The 27,833-nt window shown below is 41.8% G+C and overlaps 1 protein-coding gene and 1 pseudogene across 1 annotated transcript; both read left to right on the top strand.

Annotated features, from left to right (window-relative positions):
- Positions 1–1,220: 1,220 nt before the first annotated feature.
- Positions 1,221–2,276, top strand: LOC127218039 (melanoma-associated antigen B3-like). The gene has a single exon (XM_051179051.1). It carries the CDS (start codon positions 1,221–1,223, stop codon positions 2,274–2,276), a length of 1,056 nt encoding a protein of 351 aa, XP_051035008.1.
- Positions 2,277–9,330: 7,054 nt separating this feature from the next.
- On the top strand, positions 9,331–26,989 carry LOC127218041 (phosphopantothenate--cysteine ligase-like; annotated as a pseudogene).
- The last annotated feature ends 844 nt before the right edge of the window (positions 26,990–27,833 follow it).

Raw genomic sequence — 27,833 nt, forward strand, 5'->3', positions numbered from 1 at the left:
GTTGCTTTCAGAGAGGGACTCACATCACACCTTATGAAGCTGTTCCATATGTACAGTAGTGTAACACCCCATAAAAATACTTGTAACAATTTAGAAGAGCCTTGAGAAGACCGGGACAATTGATACATTTTCTTTTATGACTTTATGGGCTCAAAAGTAGCACAGTCAGTAAGAATGTGGAGCTACATTTTAGCAGAGGAAAGAAGCCTACAATAACTATAGAAAATGCAGAAAAACGTAGGCAGAGATACTTCCCTGTAGGAGTCTGAGAAGGCCAAGCATGGTGTCCCACAGACATAAGCTGTCTGTTCCTATTCAATTGGAGACTTGAGGCTCTTGACTTGAGGGTGAAAGATCTTCATGTGGGCAAAAGAGGCAAGATCATCTTTTGCAGGGAATTAAGGTGAGGAATGTAGAGTCTGTTCTGAGGGAATTTCCCATCCCAATACATTCAGGAGGTTCATAGCTTGCCCTTGCCATCACTCCTTGGAGGGAAATGCAAGACTACTATGTCAATTAGTGGCAGAATAGTCTTAAGAGTAATGACATTCTTAGGATGAATGAAAGGTTACTTTATTCAGATAAGTATTCCAAGAATGGTCAGAAGTCAGATAAGGACTCTATGGAATGAATAGGGGTACTTCTCCCCACCTAGGAACCTAGATTTTCTGTGCAGAAGTAATGGGACAGGCCCCCATTTACTCTCATGCTATGTCACTGTAGCTGACATAGTGGTAAGGGATTTTTGTTAGAGGAGATGGCCTAAATTTGTCTACAAGGGAGTTTAAGAAATATCTGAGGAGAACACATACAAGAGTATCACAGGGAGACAGTTGGAAAGTAGTGGAGAACAAAATTAGGATTTCCAAAAATTCGCATGAAGATTCTCACTGGAAACCTAGAGGCTCCCCAAACTGGAAGATCCTAAAGGCATGAGCGCCAGCCTGCTTAATCCAGCTAAACTCAGCATAGGCAGGAATGATAGATTGTAACCAGAGATTACTCTGCTTATTCCTTAGGGACCAGGCAGTTGAGAACAGAAGGCCAGTGGGTTCCTAAAGTGCTTCACTGATGGAAACCTGAAGAGGCAGCCTTAGTTACAAACAGGTTTTTCTCTCTCTGGTTAAAGTGTTCATATCATCTTCTTCTGCTTCTTACAAGTGTTTTCATCAGCAGCATCCTTTCAACATATTCTGTTCTTGTCCCTAGCCAGAGTCATCATGCCTCGAGGTCAGAAGAGTAAGCTCCATGCCTGGGAGAAACGCCACCAGGCCAGAGGTGAGGCTCAGGCTTATGGAGGTGCATGGGAAACAACAGAGGAAACACCAGAGGCAGAAGGAGAGTCCTCTGCTGCTTACCATAGCCAGCCTGGGGCTGAGTCTTCCAGTACTCCCAAGGCTGGGACCCAGAAAGCAACACCATCTGCCTCAACTCCTCTGAGTATTTCTTCCTCTGAATCAGATGAGAGTTCCAGTGAGGAAAGTGATAAATATGAGGAAAGGGAATGCCCCTTTGAAGACAAGCCCTGCACCATCGTTCTGCACCGTGATCTGATAGCCAGAAAGGTGGTGCTGCTCTTACAATACCTGCTCCACAACTACAATTTGAAGCAGCTTACTACCAAGGAAGAAATGCTGAAGGTTATCACAAAGAAGTATGAGAAAGACTTCCCTGAGATCCTCAGGAAAGCCTCTGAGAAGCTCGACGAAATCTTTGCTGTGGAAGTGAGGGAAGTCAACTCCAGTGAGCCCTCATACAACCTCATCAGCAAGCTGAAGCTCCCTAACAATGGGAGGATTCGTGCTGGCAAAGGGTTACCAAAGACTGGTTTCCTTATGAGTGTTCTGGGTATCATCTACATTAGAGGCAATTGTGCCAGTGAGGAAGACATCTGGGAAATCCTGAAGAAGAAGCAAATCTATCCAGGGAAGAAGCACCGCATCTTTGGTGAGCCCCGTAAGCTCATGACCCAGTATTTAGTGAAGCTGAAGTACCTGGAATACCGGCAGGTGGCTGACAGTGATCCTCCACGCTATGAGTTTCTGTGGGGTCCCCAAGCCCATGCTGAAATAAGCAAGATGAAAGTCCTGGAGTTCTTGGCCAAGATAAACAAAACAACACCGAGTGCCATCTCTGCCCTTTACGAAGAGGCTGTGAAGGAAGAGCAGGAAGGAGCAGAGGCCAGAGATGAAGATGATTCTGATGCCACTGACCAAGCTGGTAAAGATTCTCCAGTAAAATCACCAGCAAATTCTACCATTCCTGATGATGCTTGAAGTTTTCCTGTCATCCAGATAATGAAGTAAAGCAATACAAAAATAATTTTTCTTGAAAATATGAAATAGTCTTAGAGTTAGTAGGTCAGTACACTGGGAATAGTAGAGCATTAAAACATGGTAAAGCCTGGTTTTCTTTAATTTGTTTCATTATGTAGTTTGGTAAAGTTAAATGCTATAAGTTCAACGAAGTATTTTTGCCTGGCTTGTAAAATAAGTAAATAAATATCAAATCTTTATGAATAAGTCTTTGTTCTTATGTATTGATATTAAACAAATATATTTTAAATATATTGTCTTCAGAAATCCATGTGAAAGTGTTGGAAAAGTAAAATAATATTCTAGCCTCTAATTTTAGAAATTTTGAGACAATTTCTGCAGTTTTACCAAAATACTGAGTTTCCCCTTTGTGACTTAGGATAAAGTAAAAGGGAAATAAGGATGGTGTTTCTTATTAAAGCAATCCAGTTGAAATTCATTGATCAAGGTATGTTGAAATATCAAACTCCCCAAACCTGGAAAACAGATGCAATTTTCATTCATTAGTATGGTAGGTATTGGGCTAACTGAACTTTAAAAGTAATGAATAAATGTCATTTTGTTAGATGGTATACCTTACAGTTGATGGGGAAAATCCTATAAGTCTATTCTAGCAGCTCAGATAAAATATATACTTGGGTCTGGTGTGGATTGGAGGAATATCACCTTAATTGTAATTTAATTTTTCCAGTTCTGGGTGCAGAAAAATGTTAGGACAAGGAGACAGCTGACTCAGTTCCTAACAATACTATCCTTATTTAAAACTTTGAGGGAGGAAAAGAACAGGAGAGTAAGGATGTACAAAGGTAAATGACAAGTGAAGAACTCATGAGATAGCTGATCCTAAGAAGGATGAGCTAACGGGCCCCAAGACTGATAGCTTGGAATCCAGCATGGGACTGACTCAGACCCCATGAACATGGGTCTCAGCCAGCAGGACTGAGCAGTCTAAGGGACCTCAGTCTAAGTGGAGCCAGGATGTATTTCTGGTACACAAAAGGACCTTGCGGGCATATCCCCCATGAAGGAATACTCCCTTAACCTAGAGACAGGAAAGATGTCTTATTCCCTACTCCAAATGATTTGACAGATTTAGATGACCCCTCCTGCATGGCATCACCCTTTAGGTGGAGGGAGGATGGGCTGGGAGGGTGGTCGGGTTGCATGTGATGTGGGGGGATGGAAAGAGGGAGGGAGGGAGGTGGGCGGGCTGGGAGGGTGGTCGGGGTGCATGTGATGTGGGGGGATGGAAAGAGGGAGGGAGGGAGGTGGGCGAGAGGGAGGGAACTGGGATCGATATGTAAAATAAAAATAAAGACAAGTGAAGAAAGGGAAGGAAGGAAGAGTGAGATCAGGATTGAAGGAGGAAAGGAGTCAGTCAGGTAGAGAAGTTTTAACAAGAGGCTACATTTTAGTAAGAGGAAAGTGTTACACATATAAAGGATTTCAGTCAAAAAAAAAAAAAAGAAGAGAAAGAACAGCAGGGAGAGCAGGTCATAAGATGACTAGTCAGGAAAAACTCTACTTTTCCTTGTTTTAGTGTAGCTAATGTCTACATGGGTAGGGCTCTCTCACTCCGTCCTAAATGGGATGTCTCCATCAACCCACTCCCTTAAAGGCTCAGGGATCAATGTGAAAGAGAATGCAAAATGTTTGATTGTACAATCCAGAAGTGGTGGCTGACTCCAAGGATACTGTCTTCTAGACACAACTGGAATGATGCACATATGGACTCAGAGAATGTTGCAGGATCCTATTGGTGCCCCTTGCGGGTGAGGGAAAGTAGGCATGACACCAATGACACAGGCTTTGGAAACAAGTTGAAACAAGAAGCTCAGTTTATTCCAGGAAAGGGTTAGCCTTATATATCCAACCCTTCTCCAGGGGAAATCCAAAAAACTGGCATCTGCTGAGATGAAGTGGTCACTGTCCATAGGTTCATGTCATCTCTCATCAGACTTGCTGTTGTCTAGGTCCTCTGGCAGACCCAGGCTTGCTGTCTGGAAATATCTACTGTGAATGATCTAGGCCAGCTGTCATGCCCATTGAAGCTTAGTTATCCCACAACAGAGACTGTAGCAGCATGCACAAAGGTTCAAGTCAGATGGATTTCTGAGAGGGTGAAGTGGACATGTATCACACCCTTAATAGAAAACCTATTTGCAATCAATTCCAATTGGGAAAACAAAAAATCAATTTTCTTCAATAGAGTGTCACTGTGTATATCCACCACATAAAGCAAGCCTCGTGCCCAGGAGTATTTAGCCATTACAAAATGATGGGGTGGCTCTTTTTGTTTCATTCCCGTTAGTGTACTTTTCTATTATTTTTTTATTGATTCTCTCTTTTTGGAAAGAGAAAGGAGGAAAGAACATGAAGGAATTGGGAAGAAGATGAGGGAGGAGAAAAACATGATCAAAATACATTTAATGAAAGCATTTTTTAACTAATGCTACATATAACACTATTGAAATATAATTACTTCTAAAGCCCATCATTATATTCCTATCACATGTCAGTGTTGGGAAATTTAAGTACTTGTCCCTTACAGATCACTTCTCCACACCCAGATGTAGAACTTCCATGCAAACAAGGTTGAGCAAACAAGGTTGTTTTCGGAACTTTCTGGTATGCAGTACCCATAACTTGACCCAGGTGTGGTGGTGCATGACTTCCTCTTATGCTTAGCCCATCCCCTAGCTTGAGTATATAAGCCCATTACTCTCTGTAAAAAACAGTGGTGTTGGTAGCAGCTTCTTAACTTCTCGTGGTGGTCTGTTAAGTGTTTCAATCCTGACACCCTCTGCTAATCTTGGTCCCAGGCTGCATGGGTGTGGCAAGTGGAAGTCCCACTGAGATTTGGAAAGTGAGGAATCCTGGTCAGGGCCACTCTGTAGCCAGCAGGAGTGCATTGGGGTAAACAAGGTACATAAAACAATATGGGAATTGCTTCAAGTGAGAATGAAACAAAGGAACAAATAAGAAAACTTTTAAAACAACAAGGAACAGAAATTAAAAGTAAAGCTGCAGACAACATAGAGAAAGTTAGTCCTTGGTATCTGACCGGGGAGGACCAAATGTTCCTCATTGAGAACAAGTGAAATCAGATCTACAGAAGAAGCTACATAAAGAGGGTCTTGACAGCATTCTGATAGCCACCTTCTCTTTGTGGAGATTAGTCGAAGTTGCCTTACTAACAGAAAAAGTTAAAGTGAAAAAAAAAAAAAAAAACTACAGACAACTAAGGAGGCTTTTAGAGAGGTTCAAGAGGAGGAAACTAGATGAAAAGTAACAATTAGTCAGATCCCCAGTAAAAAGAATGATATAAAAAGGTTAACATTTTCTGAGTCCAGTGAGAGGATGATTTGGAGGAGGAAACTTTAATAGAGGAAATTGAAGAACTCTGTAGTAAGCTGAGGCTTTGTCATAAAAAGACTCATAGGGAACATAGTCGTGAGGATCTTTCTTTAGATAAGGGAGATGAGGAAATGCTGCTGGATTAATTTAATTTATAGATTTTTAAAAAGCTGTGACTTCAAAATATAAGTCTAAGGACAGGTTACTGGGGAAAAGGATTTCTATTTTTGTTTCCACAGAAAATGAAAAGCTGTGGATTCCTTCCAGACTAACATGGTTTGATCAAGCAGGACTCCCTGAAGCATTCCCTGGGACAAGACAGCCTTGCAGACTACAGCCAGGATTTCTGTGTCTTCTTAGGATCCCCATAACAGTACCCCCTACCAGCAGGAAGCAGTTTGGAAAGAATGATGCCCAAATTCCCAATTATTGTTTACAGAGACAAGTGACTGAAAAGGAAAATTGATAAAATTTCATGTCCCATGTGGGGGAATGGGTATAGCCCTGGTTGGGGTCTATTGCATATTCCCTACTGGGGTCCTGGGTATTAGTCCCTGCATCTGGATTATGCAAAAAGTACAATAAATAGGCACGTGTCACCTGACAGGCACTCATGGCTTTGAGAGTATAACCTGAATCAGTCTAAGTATGGCTGCAGATCCTGGAGAAGTGATAACCAATGACGGGCAACTCCTAGCTTGATCAATGCCACCTAAGACAGGGAATGATGAGATCATTTCCCCATGACTGATGAGGTATTTTTTCCTCAGGTGTCCTAAGCAAGGTATCACTTCATTTAAAAAATAAAAAGGGAGGAACTATTGGGAAATTTAAGTATTTGTCTCTTACAGCTCTCTTCTCCCCACTCAGCTGTAGATCTTCCGTGCAAACAAGGTTGTTTTCAGAAATTTCCAGTGTGCGGTGCCCATACCTTGACCCCATGTGGATAGTGCATGACTTCCTCTTATGCTTAGCCCATCCCCTGGCTTGGGTATATAAGCCCATAACTCTCTGTAATAAACAGTGGTGGTGACAGCAGCTTCTTAACTTCTCCTGATGGTCTGTTAAGTGTTTCAATCCTGACACCATCCACCAATCTCAGTCCCAGGCTGTTTTTTTTTTTTTTTTTTTTTTTTTTTTTTTTTTATACAGGGGTTACATATAACACTATTGAAATGTAATTACTTCTAAAGCCCATCATTACATTCCCATCACATTGAAAGATTTTAGTTTGCAGAGCAAGGATGTGGGAAAGAGGGAGGAAAATAGTTCTTGCAAGCATAATATAGAAAATCACAAAGAATGGACATTGACATAGGTGGAAACATCAGGAATTATGAGAACAAGAAAGCTTACTATGGTGATGGGGCTAGTGATTATATGCTAGACTGATTTTGTTAAATATGGCTAGTTACAGCAAGGAGAAAGCCAGAGGATGAAAAAAAAAAGGTTCTCACAGGTCTTGGCCCACAACAAGGAAATAGGCCCCCAACCCTGGAACAAATGGTCCCAGATTAAACAACCCTGTTTGGGTCACTCCTGGCCAATGGACAGTCTGGGGATATTCCAAGTCATTCTATGGTTTATCCCTTGTATATGAACAGGTCATACCTGGGTGATCTCTCAAATATGAGATCATACTTTGTAATCAGTCACCTTATGCTCCATGCATGTATGCTGATTTGCGGCTTGTCTCTATAAAAAGGAGCCTAAACCCTTTGGGGGAAGTGCAGCTTTCCCCGAGATTGCTGACACCCGAGTACACTTGTTCAATAAACACCTCTTGATTGTTTCATCTCCTGGTTTTGGTGTTTGTATAGCGGGGCTCTCCAATCAGCCCATCACGAACCCAGAATTAGGGTCTAACATTTGACAAGCCAGCCAGGAGGGCAGAGAGTCCCTTGACTCATTACCAAGACCAGAAGGAGCTAAGTCCGGCTGGTACATTTAGATTCATGTTTCATGTTTGACTGTTAATCTGAACATGTGCAGGCTCTATAGAGACTCAAGAGGCGGGCTGATGAACCAGGAGACCTCCTAGTTCAGCTCAGGAGGATGCTCAGGAGGATGCTCCAAGGGCGGTCTGATAGGGGTGAGAGTAAACAGGCAGCTCTAGTCCCTGGGAGCAGCAGATTCCAATCCATGGGCCTGTCTGATATTGTACTTTCAGTTTGGCGCCAATTTGTAGCCTTGTGGCCTCTGGCCTGATTGTCAGTCTTTGTGTTGTTACTACTGTCAGTCTATTCATGTTCTTTGTTTTATACCATCAGTCTGCTATGGGACAGTAACTAACGACTCCTTTTCCCCTCACTTTAGATCACTGAAAGGATGTCAGGGAGTGAGCCACTCACCAATCTGTCACTGTCAAGAAGCAAGAGTGGTAGTCACTTTGAAGTTCTGAATGGCCACCTTCAACATCAGGTGGCCTTGGGATGGTACTTTTAACCTCTCTGCAATTCTACAGGTAAAGGACAGAGTTTTTGATACCAGACCTCACGGGCACCCTGCCTACATCGTCACCTGGGAGGTGTCTAGTCTGAAAACCATCTCCCTGGGTCTGGCCCTTCCTTGACCAGCATCCTCTGCCCCTTCAGTCACCCCCTCGACCACCCCCACCTCCTCTCACACCACTCACTGCTGGGCATTTCCCTGGGGTAACAGCTGAAGAGTCAGAGTGAGGGGACAGTGTCTGGTGGGGGGTTCTCCCTCCCCACAGCTCTCCACCTGAGCTGTGCCTGCAGCCAGGCCATGCCTCCATGATTCCCTAAGAGGCCACTGCTTTGTCTAACTTTAATGTAGCTCCATGGAAACCTCCTGTTTCCTGCTCTTACCCCTGACCTGATCCTCCTAGGTCTTATCTTCCCCCTCCTCCAGCCCAGGTCCCTACAGTGCCTCCAGCCTTCACCACAGTGGGACACACAGGGGGTGGGGCCAGCTCCTTGGAATTCCTCTTCCCAGGATTAACCCTTCCTTTTCCCAAGATCCCTGGCCCTGACTGGGCTCATTGAGTACAGCTCCTCCAGACTCTCCTCACTATGGAGGAGAAACAGAAAGTTATCTTAGAAGCATCCAGCTCCCTAATGAGATTGATGCTGCTTTCCCGCTAAATAGACCTTATTGGAACTACACCACTCCTACCAGTAGGGAACAACTCCATATTTACTGCCAGGTCCTCCTTGTGGGTCTCAGGGGTGCCAGGAGACGCTCAACCAATTTCGCCAAGGTAAGAGAAGTTACCCAAGGAGGGGAAGAATCTCTTGCAGCTTACCTGGAGAGATTGATGGAGACAGGCTTTTAATAAAGCAAGATAGAAAACGGACTAAGAAACTAAGCAGAAATCAGAATCTTGGCCACCATAGTACAGCCCAGACCAGAGACAGGAAGGCAGGAAAGGCCCCATGCAATAGAGACTATAGTCCACCAGTCTCCCGACCGCTGACTATCCAATGCACGCCTGGGTCACTTCCAGACTCTGCTCTTGGCTCCAAAAAGAATACAATTTGGGCCAGTAACTTCCTTGAACCTCGACACCCTCCTGCCGGACCCAGGTCATGAGGAGAAGGTCCCTCTTGATTGCCAGCAAGGGATGGCTGAAGGGCATGGAATACGCCCAGATCTGACTGCTCAACCTCTGCCAGATATGGATGTGACCTAGTTCATGGACGGGAGCAGTTTCCTCCAAGAAGGTAAGTGAAAAGCTGGAGCTGCATTGGTGAAAGTGTGCTGCTGCCCTGTACATCGGCACAGCGAGCTAAACTTATCACATTCACCCAGGCATTATACTCATAGCTGGTATGCTTTCGCTACCACACATGGGCATGGGAAAATTTAGAGAAGGAGGGGACTACTGACTTCTGGAGGAAGGGAGATCAAAAACAAAACAGAAATTCTGGATTTGCTACAAAGCCCTATACTTGCCTAAGAGACTGAGTATATTATGCATTATCTGGGCCATCAATGAGGAGAGGATCCCACTACCAAGGGGAACCGCCTAGCGAATGAGACTGCGAAGGGAGCTCGGACATCAGATCCTGCCTTTGCAGACTGAGAAACATAAATGGCCCACCAAACAGCCTCAGTTCCAGTACTCAGCTGAAGACCTAGCCATCCTGAGCAAGATACGTGCAAAATATGAGTCAAAAAACCCAGGAATTGAGATTCCAAGGAAAACTAGTCCTCCCCCAGAGAGAGGCTAAGACTTTGGTGACTGACTTGCACAAATTGACTCATTTAGGTAAAAAATACTGGCCACTTTGTTGGCCAGAGAGGAACTCTTTTTCCATATACCCCTTATAGACTCCCTCATACAGCAGGTAGTCAGCAACTGTGTCCCCTGTGCCAAGGTCAATGCAGGGAGACTAAAAATAGCAAAGGATGTCAGAGCCAGAGGTCATTGCCCTGACATGTATTGAGAAATTAACTTCACAGAGATCAAGCCTGGCATGTATGGTAACAGATATTTGCTAGTTTTTATAGACATGTGTTCAGGATGGGTTGAAGCTTTCCTCACCAAGAAAAAAAATGGCTCAAATAGTAAAAAAGATACTGGAAGAAATTTTTCCCAGTTCGGCCTGCCTAAGGTAATACAGTCAAACAACGGGCCTGCTCTTGTCTCCCAGGTAAGTCAGCTGGTGGCCAAATTACTGGGGCTTGATTGGAAATTACATTGTGCCTATAGACCCCAGAGTTCAGGACAGGTAGAAAAAATAAACAAAACAATCAAAGAGACCAGCACTGGAGGCTGGCACTAGGGACTGGGTTCAGCTCCTATCAATGGCTCTCTATAGAGCAAGGAATACCCTTGGCCCCCATGGACTCACACCATTAGAAATCTTATATGGGGGAACATCTCCAGCCATTACATTTTTTTGATTCTGATATATCTGCTTATGCCAATATCCCAACCCTACAGGCACACTTGCAAGCACTGCAAGCAGTTCAGGAACAGATTTGTAAGCTCTTGGCTATGGTCTATTGAGAAAAAAGACCACCAGTCAAGCCTCACCCGCTCCAGATCGGGGATAGAGTCTATGTGCGGAGACACCAGTCCAAGATGTTAAAGCCCCACTAAAAGGGACTTTACACCATGCTCCTGACCACCCCAACAGCCCTGAATGTCAACAGGATTGCTGCCTGGGTACACACCTCGCATATTAAGCCAGCACCAACTTCAGACCCAGAAGCAGAAGAATCATGCAGCTTCAACGCACTCAAAACCCACTCAAGATAAGAATCTCAAAAAACAAAACTTTGTAATGACTTTTATGCTCTTAACCCTAATACCCCCTAAGCTTCTGTACATCTCTCAACCGCATGCCCCTTACATCACTACCTGGCAGGTTTTTAATCCTGAGACAGAAGGAATTATAAACCAGACCTCCTCAGGGAGCTACCCCAGGGATGCTGGGTTTCCAGACTTGCAGGTGGACCTCTGTGTCCTAATGAGTAGAGGCATGGGAGGGCTAATCCCCAGATGTAGAACACCCTGGAGATGTAAAACACTATAAGCAAATTGGGGTTTCATGTATGCCCTGCTATCGGCTGGCACAATTGTTTTTTTTAAAATTGTGGAAGTGCAATGGATGGGTACTGTGCTGAGTGGGGATGCGAAACTACAGGAGATGTCTATTGGAAAACTAGTTTGTCATGGGACCTAATCACCATGAAAAGAGATTACATGCCTGAAGGGCTCTGCCTTGGTGCCACAGGGAAAGACTGGTTTGGATTCAATCCTCTAATCATTAGCTTCACAGACAAGGGAAAGCAGGCTGACTGAACCACAGGGAAAACATGGGGATTACGTCCCTATATGCAAGGTGTTGACCCAGTCACCCTGTTAACTATCTCCTGCATGGTAGCCCCCAAGGAAACTCATCCAATATGACCTAATACTGTCATGATGGACCAAGGCCTGGCAAGCTCTTTAGACATAAATATCCCTATCGGACCCAAACCACCTGCTATTCTAACTCCCGGTGCTGGTCATCTTGCCCTAACCTCCCTATACGACCCTCCTCCCACACTGGCAGCAGAATCCCCATCCATCAGGCAGGGAATATTTAATTTAATTCAAGAGGTATTTTCAGCCCTTAAGCAGACACAGCCTAACCTCCCTAACCCTTGTTGGTTATGTCTGGCCTCTGGTCCCCCTTATTATAAAGGGGTGACCACCACAGGGAAATATAATAACACCATTTCAGCTAATGGATGTAACTGGAAAACTTGGAAAACTGCCCACAAGTTGACCCTGACTCAAATTTCAGGGCAGGGAGTCTGCCTAGGCAATCCACCACCCATGCACTGGCCCATCTGTAACCAGACACACTCTAATTTGGGCTCACCCACCTACTTGACTCCTACCTGACTCTGGTGGGCATGCAATACTGAGCTGACACTATGGTATGCGTACATACTCGAACCCTAGATGCCACCAAGGACTTCTGCATCCTGATTTGCCTGCTATCCTGAGTCTTTTACCACCCCACTAATTATTTAGAGCAGACCTATGAAGTATACCCAAGCCGGTTCTGAAGGGAGCAAATAACGCTTACCCTAGCTGTCCTTATGGGGATGGGGTTGGCAGCCAGAGTGGGTACAGGGGCAGCAGCTCACATACAAGGCCCCCAACAATACAAGGAATTAAAGTCATCCATGACAGAAGAACTAAAGCTATAGAGGGCTCTATTACCAGACTAAAACACTCCCTGGCATCCCTAGCTGAGGTGGCCCTTCAGAATTGCAGAGGGCTTGACCTCCTCTCCCTAAAAGATGGGGGAGTATGTGCGGCCCTAAAGGAAAAATGTTTTTTTTTTTTAAGCTTTGAGGATTTTTTTTTTAATTTTATATAACAAAGTCCAATTAAATGAAAACAAACATTTATACACAATATTTGGGAATTTGGGCGTCGTTCTTTCCAAACTACTTCCTGCTGGTAAGGGGCGCTGTCTTGGGGGAAACGAAGAAGATTCAGATATCCTAGCTGTAGTGTGTAGGGCTGTTTTGTCCAGCTGTTTGGAATGTAGGATCAGCTTGTACTCTGTTTCAGGCGGTCTGGCGTGATCAAACCACATTAGTCTGGAAGGAATCCACATCTTTTCATTTTCTGTGGAAACAAAAATAGAAATCCTTTTCCCCAGTAACTTGTTCTTCAACTTAAATTTTGGAGTCAAAGCGTTTTTTTTTTTTAATTTGTTATTTTACATGTCGATCCCAGGTCCCTCTCCCTCCCTCCCTCCCTCCCTCCCCTCCAGCCCTCCCTCCCTCCTTCCCTCCCTTTTGCCCTCTCTGCCCTCTCACATGCACTCTAAACACCCTCCCCTCCCAACCCCCCACCACAATACCAATTGTAGGGGAATGCGATCGAGTTGGGGTCATGTAGATCTGACAAGTCCTGTGAAGTAGGGACTAGGGCTTCTCTCCTATCTCTAGAATAAGGCAGTTATCCCTCCATGGGGCATATGTTTGCAAAGTCCTTTTGTGCACCAGGGATACATCCTGGCTCCACTGTCTGAGGTCTCTTAGACTGCTCAGAACTTCTGGCTGAGACCCATCTTCAGTGGGGCCTGAGTCAGTCCCATGCTGGCTTCCCAGCTATAAGTCTAGTGGGCCTTAGCTCCTCCGTGTTCAGGTAAGCTGTCTCTATGTACTTCTACCGCATGGTCTTGTCCTCTCCATCTGCTTCTGGGTTCTAGTTCGACTCAGTGTTTATGTATGGGTGTTTGCTCCTATTTTCAACAGGCATTAGTTGAGGACTGCATGGAGAAGTTAGTTGTTGATCTCACTCTCCGGGAAAGGCATTTATGATAGCCTTTCCACGGGAGCTGAGATTGTTAGTTGGGAGCAGTCTTCTAGTTCCCTCGACCTTTCTTTGTGTTCAACTTTATCTTCAAACCAATATTGGCTCCCTCTTTTATGTTCTCTCTCTCTGTCTCTGTCTCTCTCTCTCTCTTTCTCTCTCTCTTTCCTATTTTCCATTCCTAAACAGGCTCAATCCTCCTGGTCGCACATGCCTTCCTCTCCTCCCCCTCATTTTCTCCTACTTCTCTCTCCATTATCTGTCCTCCCCCACTTTACCTGAGGTCTGGGGGACTTGTCCCTTCCCAGTTCTATGAGGGACTTTATATGAATCTTTTAGAATACACCTTGTATCCTAGTTCCTCTGGTGATGTGAATTATAGGCTGGTGATATAGTTCTAAAATCCATATATGAGTGAGTACATACTGTGTTTCTCTTTTTGTGACTGGGTTACCTCATTCAGGATGGTTTCTTCAAGTGCCATCCACTTGCCTGTGAATTTCAAGATATCATTATTTTTTTCTGCAGAGTAGTATTCCATTGTGTAGATGTGCCACATCTTCATTAAACATTCTTCAATTGAGGAGCATCTAGGTTGCTTCCAGGTTCTTGCTATTACAAATAGTGCTGCTATGAACATAGTTGAACAGATGTCTTTGTTGCATTGATGTGAATCCTTTGGGGATATGCCTAAGAGGGGGATTGCCGGGTCCTGTGGTAAACTAATTCCCATTTTCCTGAGGAACCACCATACTGATCTCCAAAATGGCTGTATGAGTTTGCATTCCCACCAGCAGTGGAGGAGTGTTCCACTTTCTCCACATCCTCTCCAACATAAGTCATCACTGGTGTTTCTAATTTTAGCCATTCTGGCAGGGGTAAGATGGTATCTCAAAGTTGTTTTGTTTTGCATTTCCCTGATAGCTAAGGATGTGGAGCATTTTCTTAAGTGTCTTTCAGCCTTTTTGATTTCCTCCATTGAGAATTCTTTCTTCAGTTCTGTACCCCATTTTTTAATAGGGTTATTTGGTGTTTTGTTGACTAGTTTCTTGAGTTCTTTGTATATTTTGGAGATCAGCCCTTTGTCAGATATAGGATTAGTGAAAATCTTTTCCCAGTCAGTGCGCTGCCGTTTGGTCTTGTCAACTGTGTCCTTTGCCTTACAGAAGCTTCTAAGTTTGAAGAGGTCCCATTTATTAATTGTTTCTTTCAGTGTCTGTGCCCCTGGAGTTATGTTCAAGAAGCGGTCTCCTATACCAATTTGTTCAAGGGTACCTCCTACTTTCTCTTCTAAGAGGTTCAATGTGGCTGGATTGATGTTGAGGTCTTTGATCCATTTGGACTTGAGTTTTGTGCATGGCGACAGACATGGGTCTATCTGCAGTCTTCTACACACCCTCATCCAATTGTGCCAGCACCATTTGTTGAAGATGCTGTCTTTGCCCCATTGTATAATTTTATCTGTTTTGTCGAAAATCAGGTGTTCATAGGTGCGTGGATTAATATCAGGATTTTCAATTTGATTCCATTGGTGTACCTGTCTATTTTTATGCCAATACCAGGCTGTTTTCAGAACTATACCTCTGTAGTAGAGCTTAAAGTCAGGAATGGTGATGCCTCCTGAAGTTCTTTTATTGTATAGGGTTGTTTTGGCTATCCTGGGTCTTTTGTTTTTCCATATAAAGTTGATTATTATCCTTTCAAGGTCGGTGAAGAATTGTGATGGGATTTTAATGGGGATTGCATTGAATCTGTAGATTGCTTTTGGTAAGATTGCCATTTTTACTATGTTTATCCTACCTAACCAAGAGCATGGGAGGTCTTTCCATTTTCTGGTGTCTTTTTTAATTTCTTTCTTTAGAGTCACAAAGTTCTTATTATATAGATCTTTTACTTGTTTGGTAAGCCTTACACCAAGATACTTTATGTTGCTTGTGGCTATTGTAAAGGGTGATGTTTCTCTGATTTCTTTCTCTGCCTCTTTGTCGTCTCTGGCCAATAGCCGGCAGAAGAGGACGAGGGCTGGGCTGGAACTTGAGAAGGTTTTGCAGGGTAGTGGGATCTCACTGGAAACTGGCGCTGTCCAGCTGAGACCTCGTTCTTTGGCAGGGGCCTGGGTTTGGAGGTCAAGGATCTTGCCCGCAGGAACTCCGAGTGGACCTGCAGAGATAGGCGGATGAGAAAAATGTTTTTATGTTACCCACTCGAGGGTTATCAGAAACTCTATGGAAAAACATAGAGAAAGGCTCAGTTAATGAGAGAGAGAGAGAGAGACAGGAAGAGAGAGAGAGAGAGAGAGAGAGAGAGAGAGAGAGAGAGAGAGAAGGACAACAGGACTGGTTTGAAGGATGGTTCACTAAGTTCCCCTGTGTAAGGAGTACTGTTTTTACCCTGCCGCCCAGTCCTGCTACCGCACCAGCCCCAAATATCACACAGAGACTCTGTATTTGATACAATGCTGTTGGCCTGGTTATTTGTTACTTATCGGCTAGCTCTGCCTTAATTATTAACCCATTTCTGTTGATCTATGTATTTCTCTTACTGGGGAGCTGGCAGCATACTGCTTTCTCCAGACTCTCCATCTTGACTCCTCCTTCCTACTTCCTATTTCCTCCTTGTCTCCTAGTCCCTCCTATCTTCCTTTCCTATTGGCCAACAGTGCTTTATTATTAACCAGTATGAAAAACACACACAATATGACATCTCCCATCACCCCTGGATGACTACCCTGGGGTCTACTATATTAGGACCTCTGACTATCCTCCTTCTTGTGCTCACCTTTGGGCCTTGCATTCTTAACCGCTTATTCCAGTTCATTAAAGATCACCTATCTATAACCCAAGCCCTAATTCTAACCCACTAATATCAGTCCCTCAAGCAATGAGAGGGACTTTGAATTTTAAGATTAAAACCTAACAAAAAGAAATAGGGGAATGAAAGATTTTAGTTTGCAGAGCAAGGATGTAGGAAAGGGGGAGGAAAATAGTTCTTGTAAGCATAATATAGAAAATCACAAAGAATGGACATTGACATAGGTGAAAACATCAGGAATTATGAGAACAAGAAAGGTTACTATGGTGATGGGGCTAGTGATTATATGCTAGACTGATTTTGTTAAATATGGCTAGTTACAGCAAAGAGAAAGCCAGAGGATGAAAAAAAGGTTCTCACAGGTTTTGGCCCACAACAAGGAAATAGGCCCACAACCCTGGAACAAATGGTCCCAGATTAAACAGCCTGTCTGTTCTGACCAATGGGCAGTCTGGGGACTTTTCAAGTCATTCTATGGGTTATCCCTTGTATAAGAACAGGTCATACCTGGGTGATCTCTCAAACATGAGATCATACTTTGTAATCAATCACCTTGTGCCCCATGCATGTATACTGATTTGTGGCTTGTCTCTATAAAAAGGAGCCTAAACCCTCTGGGGGAATTGCAGCTTTCCCCGAGATTGCTGACACCCGAGTACACTTGTTCAATAAACACCTCTTGCTTGTTTCATCTCCTGGTTTTGATGTTTGTGTCGCTGGGCTCTCCCACTGGCCCATCAGGACCCAGAACTAGGGTCCAACAACATGTCAGAAGAGGACTTCAACACTCTAATTTGAGAATGCATACTTTAACTCCATGGGGATAAACTCTTATAAGTGACTGGGTTGGTTGGCAAATGGAACACAAATATCCATGTGAGCAAGAAGGAAAGTGCACTAGATTGTCTTTTCAATGCTCATAAGTCAGTTTGAAAATCAGGTGCTTGACAAGAGCAGTATCTTGCCCAAATTGTTGGGCTTTATGCTGTATAAACTTGTCATGCCACAGAAAAGTGATTACTGAAACAAGATGGACATTGCTACAGGGTTCCTGCTTCATGGAAACGCCTGCCAGACAGTGTGAAGGACACAGAGAAAAAATGACTGACAAACTGCAAATACATGTGTACAGTTTAAAGTTTCTTGTGATGGCAGATGTCATTCTGTAAATATATTTCTCTTATTGGTTATTGAATAAAGCACTATTGGCCAATAGGAAGGCAAGATAGGTGGGACTAGGAGACTAGGAGGAGAGAGTAAGTGATAGGTGGGAGATCCAAGAGGGAGGACTGAGAGAGAAGAACGCCAGCCCTTTTCTTCAGTAAGATAAGACCATGTGGAAGTTCTTAGATTAATGGGAATGGGTTAATAATTAAGACAGAGCTAGCCGATAAGAAACTAGTAACTGGCCAACAGCATTATATCAAATGCAAAGTCTCTGTGTATTATTTGGGGCAGGCATGGCAGTGTGACCAGGCTGTAGGAAAACCTGCTCATAACAAAATGGTGTCTGACATGGGGCTGAGAACTGTCACTTAAAACTTGATGAAAGCAAAAAAAAAAAAAAAACTTGATAAAAACTTTTGTTTAGAAACAAAAGAACAGAGGCAAGTAAGACTTCTTGGTAGCAGAATTTTTATCAGATTTTTACCAGTTGTGCTCTGTTTTGCTAGAGACAGAGTTTTGCATGGCTCCTTTAAGGGAGGTTTCCTGACTCAGCATAAGTGGCAAAAAAACTGCATTGCTTTAAAAAACTCTGCTAGCAACTGGATGGTATGTACATGTGCTGGAAATGGCAGTGGCCACATATCCAAGGTGGCAGCATGCTGGTGGATGGCAACATAGACCAAGGAAGGGTGCACAGCTCTCAGTTCTGGCAATAAAAGTACCCACCACCATCGTGGATACTCCGGGGCTAATACAGCTGTGACGTTCAGTGTAGCAATGTTGTTGTTTACCAGATAAAGACTCATGGCTACAAAAAGATAAAGATTAACAGTAAAGACAGACTCATGTTAAGAAAAATCACTAAAGGATTACAGTGTGTTTTAAAATATACATAGGGTTTAAAGAGAAAAAGAAACAGGAAAAAATGGTTTAAAAAAAGAGAACAATTGAAAAAGACTAGCTGTGGGTGGTGGCACACACCTTTAATTCCAGGACTCCAGAGGCAGAGGCAAACAGATCCCTGCGATTTCAAAGTAAACCTGGCATGCATAGTGAATTCCAGGACACATAAAAGTTACACAGAAAACTAATACCACTACTCACCAAACTCTTCCACGAAATATAAACAGAAGGTTCATTGCCAAACTCTTTTTATGAGGCCACAATAACCTTGGTACCAAAGCCTCACAAAGACACAACTAAGAAAGAAAACTACAGATCAATATCCCTGATGAACATCGATGCAAAAATACTCAATAAAATACTGGCAAAACAGATTCAAGAATACATCATAGGAATCATCCAACATGACCAAGTAGGCTTCATCCCTGGAATGCAGGGATGGTTTAACATATGAAAATCTATCAACGTGATCCACCATATAAAAAAAACTGAAAAAGAAAAACCATATGATTAATTCCCTAGATGCTGAAAAAGCCTTTGACAAAATTCAACACCCTTTCATGATAAAGGTCTTGAAAAGATCAAGGATAACAGGAACATAACTAAACATAATAAAAGCAATATCCAGCAAACCAACTGCCAACATCAAACTCAATGGAGAGAAACTTAAGCCAATTCCTCTAAAATCAGGAACAAGACAAGGCTGCCCTCTCTCTCCATATCTCTTCAATATCGTACTAGAAGTTCTAGCTAATGCTATAAGGCAACAAAAGGAGATCAAGGGGATCCAAATTGGAAAGGAAGAAGTCAAACTGTCTCTATTTGCATTTGATATGATAGTTTCAATAAGCGACCCAATAAACTCTACCTGGGAACACCTACAGCTGACACACACCTACCGCAAACTAGCACAAGTCCAGGGTCACAGACACTGAGAGCAACAATTAATAAATGGGATCTCTTCAAACTTAGAAGCTTCTGTAAGACAAAGAACACATTGGACAAGACCAAATGGCAGCCCACAGACTGGGAAAAGATTTTCACCAATCCTATATCTGACAAAGGGCTAATTCCAAAACATACAAAGATCTCAAGAAACTAGTCAAAAAAACACCAAATAACCCTATTAAAAGTGGGATACAGAACTGAAGAAAGAATTCTGAATAGAGGAAATCAAAAAGGCTGAAAGACACTTAAGAAAGTGCTCCACATCCTTAGCTATCAGGGAAATGCAAATCAAAACAACTTTGAGATACCATCTTACTCTTGCCAGAATGGCTAAAATTAGAAACACCAATGAGGGACTCATGCAGGAGATGATGTGGAGAAAGGGGAACACTCCTTCACTGCTGGTGGGAGTGCAAACTCATACAGCCATTTTGGAGATCAGCATGGCAGTTCCTCAGGAAAATGGGAATTAGTTTACCACAGGACCCAGCAGTCCCCCTCTTATGCATGTACCCAAATGATCCGCATCCATGCAACAAAGACATCTGTTCAACTATGTTCATAGCAGCACTATTTGTAATAACAAGAACCTGGAAGCAACCTAGATGCCCCTCAATTGAAGAATGGATAATGACGATGTGGCACATCTACACAATGGAATGCTACTCTTCGGAAAAAAATAATGGTACCTTGAAATTCACAGGCAAGTAATTGGCACTTGAAAAACCATCCTGAATGAGGTAACCCAGTCACAAAATAGGAACATGGTATGTACTCACTTATATATGGATTTTAGACCTAGAGCAAAGGATCACCTGCCTATAATTCACACCACCAGAGGACCTAGGATACAAGGTATATTCTAAGAGATTCGTATACTGTCCCTCACAGAACTGGGAAGGGACAAGTCCCCCAGAGCACAGAGGAATTGGAGGGGACAGCAAATGGAGAGAGATATATGAGAAAACAAGGGGGACGAAAGGAGAACATGGGCAACTAGGAAGATTGAGCCCTCATCTATTACCTGTTGGAAACAGAATCCAACATCCATACATAAACAATGAGTCGAACTAGAATGCAGATAGAGAGGACAAGACCAGGCTACAGAAACTCATAGAGACAGTTTACCTGAACAAGGAGGAGCTAACAGGACCACAGACTGATAGGTGGGAAGCCAGCATGGGACTCAGGCCCCCCTGAATATGGGTCTCAGCCAAAAGGACTGAGCAGTCTAAGGGACCTCAGACAGTGGAGCCAGGATGTATCCCTGGTGCAGAAAAGGACTTTGTGAACAAATCCCTCATGGAGGGATAACTGCCTTAATCTAGAGACAGGAGAGAAGCCCTAGTCCCTACTTCACATGACCTGTCAGATCTACATGACCCCAAGTTGATGGCATTCCCCTACATATGGAAATGGGGTGGGGGGAGGGGAGGGTGGTTAGGGTGCATGTGAGAGGGCAGAGAGGGTAAAAGGGAGGGATGGAGAGAAGGAGGAGAGGCCACTAGGAACGACATGTAAAATAATAAATTAAAAAAATGCTTTGACTCCAAATTTTAAGTTCAAGGACAAGTTACTGGGGAAAATGATTTCTATTTTAGTTTCCATAGAAAATGAAAAGATATGGATTCCTTCCAGAGTAATGTGGTTTGATCAAGCCACACCGCCCGATACAGAGTACCAGGTGATCCTACATACAAAACAGCTGGACAAAGCAGCCTTGCAGACTACAGCCAGAATTTCTGTATCTTCTTATAATCCCCCATGACAATGTCCCTTACCAGCAGGAATTAGTTTTGAAGGAATGATGCCCAAATTACCAAATATTGTCTATAAATATTTGTTTTCATTTAAAGGGACTTGGTTATATAAAAAAAATGTTACACAGAGAAACCATATCTCAAATAATGAAAAAATAGAAGTAGAAGAAATACAGTTAAAAAAAAAGCCACATAAAGATGGAAAGCACAGAGTAACTTTGGATAGTATATTTTATTCTGTTATCTTTAAATCCTTTGACTTCTGTGTAAATAGCAGCCAGAGTTAAAGGAAATGCTGCTGGATTAATTCAATTTATATATTTTAAAAATGCTTTGACTACAAAATTTAAGTCCAAGGTCAGATTACTGGGGAATAGTATTTCTATTTTTATTCCCACAGACAATTATAAGCTGTTGATTCCTTCCTGACCAACATGATTTGATGAAGAAAGACCACCCCCCAAAGCAAAAAATCTATGGGACAATGCAGCCTTGCAGACCACTACATCCAGGATTTCTGCATCTTCTTAGGATCCCCATGACAGTGCCCCCTACCAGCAGGAAACAGTTTGGAAAGAATGATGCCCAAATTCCCAAATATTGTCTATATATGTTTGTTTTCCTTTAAATGGTGTTGGTTATAAATTAATGACCACAACCAATCTCTTTTTAAAGATAAAAAGGGGATTATGGTATAGATATGAATACTTTGTTTTGAAATGGATTTTCACTTATTGATACAATTTAAGGTCAATTTTGTGATACGTATATTTCTCCTCTTGTTTAGGTATTATATTTGTATAGCTCATTTAGAAATGTAATGTATAATTCAATGCAGATTATAGATAGTTTCCTATGGTAGCCAGAACTTATAGTTAAGTTAGTTAGGATTTCTAGATATACAGATATGTATTTAAGATAGATAGGCATTCTTCAAACCTTTCAAATACCTATAGAATATGACATTTAAAATGGTTTAGGGTTTTTCTTGACAGTGAGTCTCAACTGCTCCTGGCAACACTACTTGCATCAGAAAGGAAGATGGACATCCAAGAAACTTGTTATGCAGTTTACTCCCAATATGGCAATACTATCCATTTGGTCGAGAAATTACTTTTGCCTGGACTGTTTGACTTTGTGCTGTATGAACTGAACATGCAGGACCCACAGGAAAATGACTGCTGTTACAAGATGGATATTTGCTACAGGGTTCCTGCTTTATGGAAGAGTCTGCCAGACATTCTGCAAGACACAGAGAAAAGTGACTGACAAACTGCCAATACAGGTTGATAGTTTAAAGTTTCCTGCTTTGCTGAGGTTGTCTGCCAGACACATTATGGCCTATGGGCTGAAGATGTAACATTACAGAATAACTTTGGGTGACTGACCAGGCGAGTTGCCTCTGTCATATCAAAAGTTTATATATTATTCTTCTGTGGTCTTTGATGGAGTTGAAGACAGGTAGTTATGGTTATAGTTTTCCTTAGTTAGGATTAAAGATAGGTCACATATAGGACTTTAGACTCACAAAGATAGGATAGATGATAAAATATTTTCTTTAAATCTTGCAAATGTTAATGGACTAAATATTGTTAACTGTGGTTCTTATTTGATAACTGTTTTGTTACATATTTTGCTATGTTAAGGTTAAAAACTTTCTTTTATTTAGACTGAAAAGAGGAGATGATAGGAGATGTCATTCTCTTACTGATTAATTAATAAAGCACTGTTGGCAAATAGGAAAGCATGATCAGGGGGATTAGGAGACTAGAAAGAGAGAGGAAGTGATAGGTGACAGATCCAAGATGGAGGACAGAGAGAGAAGTACACCAGCCCCTCTCTCCGGTAAGATAAGACCATGTGGAAGTACTTAGATTAATGGGAATGGGTTAATAATTAGGACAGAGCTAGCTGATAAGAAACTAGTAACTGGCCAACAGCAATATATCAAATACAAAGTCTCTGTGTATTATTTGGGGCAGGCATGGCAGTGTGACAAGGCTGCCAGAAAACCTACTCATAACATCCTGCTTTGCTGAGGAGTTTGCCAGACATACTATGGCCTATATGCTGAATGTGGAACATTACAGAAGAACTTTGGGTGAGTGAACAGATAGCAAGATGTCTTTGTCATTTCTAGAGTTTATATATTATTGTTCTGTGGTCTTTGATGGAGTTGAAGACAGATAATTATGGATATAGTTTTCCTTAGATAAGTTACATGTAAGACTTTATACTCACAAAGATATGATAGGTGATAGAATATTTTGTTTAGTTCCTGATAATATTAATGAAATAAATATTTTTCATTACATTATAGGTGTTTTGTTATATATTTTACTATGTTAAAGTTAAAACCCTTCCTTTTATTTCAGACAGAAAAGATGCTATTGTGGGAGATGTCATTCTGTAAATATGTTTCTCTTATTGGTTAATGAATAAAGCCCTGTTGGCCAAAAGGAAAGCAAGATAGGCAAAACTAGGAAGCAAGGAGGATTCTTGGAGATGGAGTAGAGAAGAATCAAGATGTATGACATGAGAGAAGTAAGATGTCTTCACTCTTGCCCCAATAAGATAAGACCTCATGGAAACAATCAGATTGAGAGAAATGGGTTAATAAGTGAGTCAATAAGAAAGACTAGTAGCCGGCCAACAATTTCATAATTTAAAAATACATGAAAGAATGAAAATCAAGTGCTTGTTCCACACTCTGTCAGCACTTTGAGTGATACCTAGAGTGAGAAGATCCATATTAACCACTACATCAACACCATTTGACTTGCAATGAATAATAGATCCCAACTGATGAGAATAATATTGAACATTAAAGTTATCTTAACTTTTATTTCACAGACATTTATCAAAGGGTACATGTGGCTAAGTGAATAATGACTAAAATGAGACAGCTGGACAGAAGGACATCATAGGGGCAGTGGAAGGATTTAGCCTTATCACAAAATCTAAGACCTAAAAATGTAGTCATACAGGACAGGCCACCCTACACTCAAATTAGTGCTGTTATGTTGAACTTTAACATGGTTGTACACATTACTTTTGCCCTGTGTATTATATTTTTATGATACTGTTTTATATGATCTAACACTTTGAAGATATTAGAATAACATGTACTCTATATGTAACCAATATAATTACAGTAGTTTTTCAAAGTACTGTAATTTCTAGCTGTGTACTCCATCCAGATAGAACCTACTTCAGACTCACTGGCTGGATGTTGAGTTTGTAGTTTTCTTTTTAAGACTTATAGATAAAACAATAAGGCAAAAGCTCTGTATACATTTATCTGGTGCATTCCTCAGTCCTCCTATTCCTCTGCCTCCAGTTCACTTCTTTTTCTCTTTCACTATTCCAGAAGGGCTCTCAGACAACAAAATGCTTCTAGTAGTCAAAGTAATAAAAACAGGTCTGTAAAAGGCAAGTGAACAGATTAAAAAATTAGATATTGACCTTAAGCTTTGTTTTCCTAGGTCCATGGCGCCTGAAAGTAGCTGGTATAAGGCTTACCTCTAGGTCTTTGCACAGTACAACATCCTTCCCTAGGGTCTTCCCCACTTCTTTCACTTTTGGAGCCTTACCTGTGGGATAGCTCTTACTGCATCTTTCTCTTTCTTACACCTTATACCCCATTCTTTTTCTTGTCTCTGTGACTTTTCAAACATTTCGTTTTTACTAGATAGTTTAAATACTTTCTGAGTATGTTTCTCAGTCCTTGGTTCATACACTATTGGTATATGTTGAGCATAAAGGTAGATTTTATATTTGTGAATTAAATTGAGAATTTTTTTTTTTTTTTTTTTTTTTTGTGAGTCAGGGTGGGGAACATCCAAAACTGGAGAAATGTTTACATTTGAGATTCTAGTGTGCTTCACTCATTTTGTTTTATTTAATATACTCTAAATACAGTTAATAAAAGTGACTAATATTTCTGGCTTAAGTGAAAATATTCTTCAATGTTTCTCTGCAAATACTAGAATTCTAAACAACAATAGAAATAACTATTTCTGTTTTTATGACATTAACATTTAGATATTATTTTAAATTTTATCTTACACTTTATAGCATTTTGTCTATAGTCTCACCAAATAGTCCAAATTTGCCTAGAAGTAGAAATTCTTGTCCTTCTGTGACCAAAGTGCTGGCATTACATGTTCTTTGGTGGGAAGAACCATTTCATCTTTGAGAACCCAAAAGCAAATTAGCAAAGGTTTGGTGCCAATATCTACCTGGTGACTTCCAAGTGTCTGGTGTGATCCTTCATGCTATGAGTCCCTACAGGTTTGATAATTTAAACAGAAACAAGCAAGAGTAATATCCAGAAGGATTTCTCCTAGGATTAGTAATACCATACTTTTTGTGTTCCATAATACATTATGAGGAAATGTTGTGCAATTAGGCAGAATGAATAGCAAAGAGAGCTACAAATTGGCCTGGTGTTTCTGACAATTCTAGCTTACATCCTAAGGACATATCAAACAGCTTGTCCCTCATCTAGTTGAGGGAGCATGAGGTACAGTTTTCACTTTCTGTTTGCAGGGAACATACAGTATTCTCAGTAGACTTTAGTGGACGAAGGATAAAAATGAGTATGTCCTTTCTTTTTCTGCTTAAATTGGCACCCTTTTAAGTGTTTGTACTTTTAAGTGAACTGTTACTTTGCTTCAGATAATCATATCAATTATTTTGTCTCACATAAACTACTATACAGTTTTAGTCTTAAAAAAAATTCGGCAGCTGGTCACACGCCTTTAATCCCAGCACTTGGGAGGAAGAGGTAAGTGGATCCCTGTGAGTTTAATGCTATCCTAATCTAATCCTAATCTACCGCTTGCATTTCAGGACACCCAGGACTGTTTCACAGAGAAACCGTGTCTAGAAAAAAAAAAAAAAAAAAAAAAAAAAAGGAAAGAAAAAGAAAAAGAAAGAAAGAAACAGACAAAAAATCCAGCAGATGGTGAAAACGGACCTGGTCTCGCGGTATCAGCTGCGGCCTGAAGGGTTATTCAAAGGTAAGATGTTATGACTCTCTTTGCAGCCAAGCTTGGCGTACAGGGCAAGAAGATGGTGCCAGTCATATCAGGAGGCACCAGGATTCCTCTGGAAGTGTAGCCGTGCACTTTCTGAACAACCTCAGCAGCAGGCAGAATCAGCCAAGGTCTTCTGGCTGTGGGTCATTGGGTTCTGTTCTTGTACCAAGCACGCTCTGCCTTCTCCTATGCCTTCAGCTTCTTCCTCCAGGCCTGAGGGTAGGCCCTACAGCCTGCTGGCAGCCCAGTCTGGAGGGGGGAGGTGAAAAGGGATGGGGATGGCTGAGTCTATAGCTGGAAGAGAATGCACTCCTGGGCTTTTCTGGAGCATTGCAGAGCAACCAAGAGGGAGCTGCTGCCAGCACCTTCCTGGCCATCGAGTTTACCACTTTGGCAGACTACCTGTATCTGCTGCAGGCTGCTGCCCTGGCTCTCAACCCAGTAGCCTCTGCTGTGATGTTCTGCCTGGTTGCTGAAGCATCACATTTCTATATCCCTGTCTCTGAAATGCCTAAACACAAAATCTATTCATCTAGAGGCCCACTACAGATAACAGTGCAGATGGTACCAAAAATGTTTTCTCCTGTGGTTAAAGATTGGGCTTCCAAAGCATTTGTAGCTTCCTTAAAGCTGGAAACTGACACTGCCATCATGATTAATTGTGCTCAGATAGCTGTGGAAGTTTATCAACATCAAGTGGTGGTGTCCAATAATCTTGAGTCAGTTCAATCCTTTGTGGTCATTGTAACCAAAGACTCAGGAACCAAGTTACCACTGTCAGAGGATGAAATAGCAAAAGTAATAGTGATAGAGAAGATAGAAGATGACCTTTGGTCAGGACACACATCTTTTATACATGATAAAACTGAAGGAAATTATTGTATAGCATAAAAAACCATGGTTCAGCTGACAGACAGTAAGATTAATCCTTTGCTAAGGGAAAACAAAATGAGGAAATGGTATTCAGGCAAATAACTCTTGGTATTTTATGTCTCACAACCACCTGACAGACTCATCTTGATTTGAAAATTTAACAGGAACTGTTTTTCACTTTTTAAAAAGCTGATTGTGTCATTGTGTGTTTTATAGAACAGACATGGGGTACTGATGCTGAATGTCAGCCTCCTGTACAATAGAAGGATCATGGGTTCATGAATGGCCAAGCATTTATCAAGTGCCTCCCATGTGCCCAGTCCTGTGTGAGTTGTGAAGGTTTAAAAGATGAATAAATATGTCTCATTTGGGAACTGGATGTAGAACAAAATTAAGTGCAACAAAGTATGTGCCCACAAACTGACAAATGGAGAGGGTATTTTGTTGTTTTAAGATTTAGTTAATTTTAATTTATGTATTTGAGTGTTTCTGCCTGCATATATATCTGTGCACCATGGGAAGGCATTAGCTTTGGAGGCTAGAAGAGGGAGTCATATTCTTTGAACACCAGTTCCAGAAGTTGTGGGCCTCAATGTGGGTGCTGGGAATCAAACCTGGGTCTATTTTTAATGCACTTTTACTTTTACTAAAATAGGAATAAGGCAGGCACCTCCCTAAAGATAGACTGAAGATCACACATCTTCCTACATTTATTTTTTTCCTATTTCCTAGATAAAGTCCATATTTAAGAAAAACTTTTCAAATATTTTAGATCTGTTCTTCAAGCCTTCTACTTGGGTTCTGGCAATAGCTAAATTAATGCTTCTGCCCTGAGGGACACATTAGAGTGTGGTAGAGTGTG

This window comes from Phodopus roborovskii, unplaced genomic scaffold, assembly GCF_943737965.1.
Source record: "Phodopus roborovskii unplaced genomic scaffold, PHOROB, whole genome shotgun sequence".
NCBI classification, from domain to species: domain Eukaryota; kingdom Metazoa; phylum Chordata; class Mammalia; order Rodentia; family Cricetidae; genus Phodopus; species Phodopus roborovskii.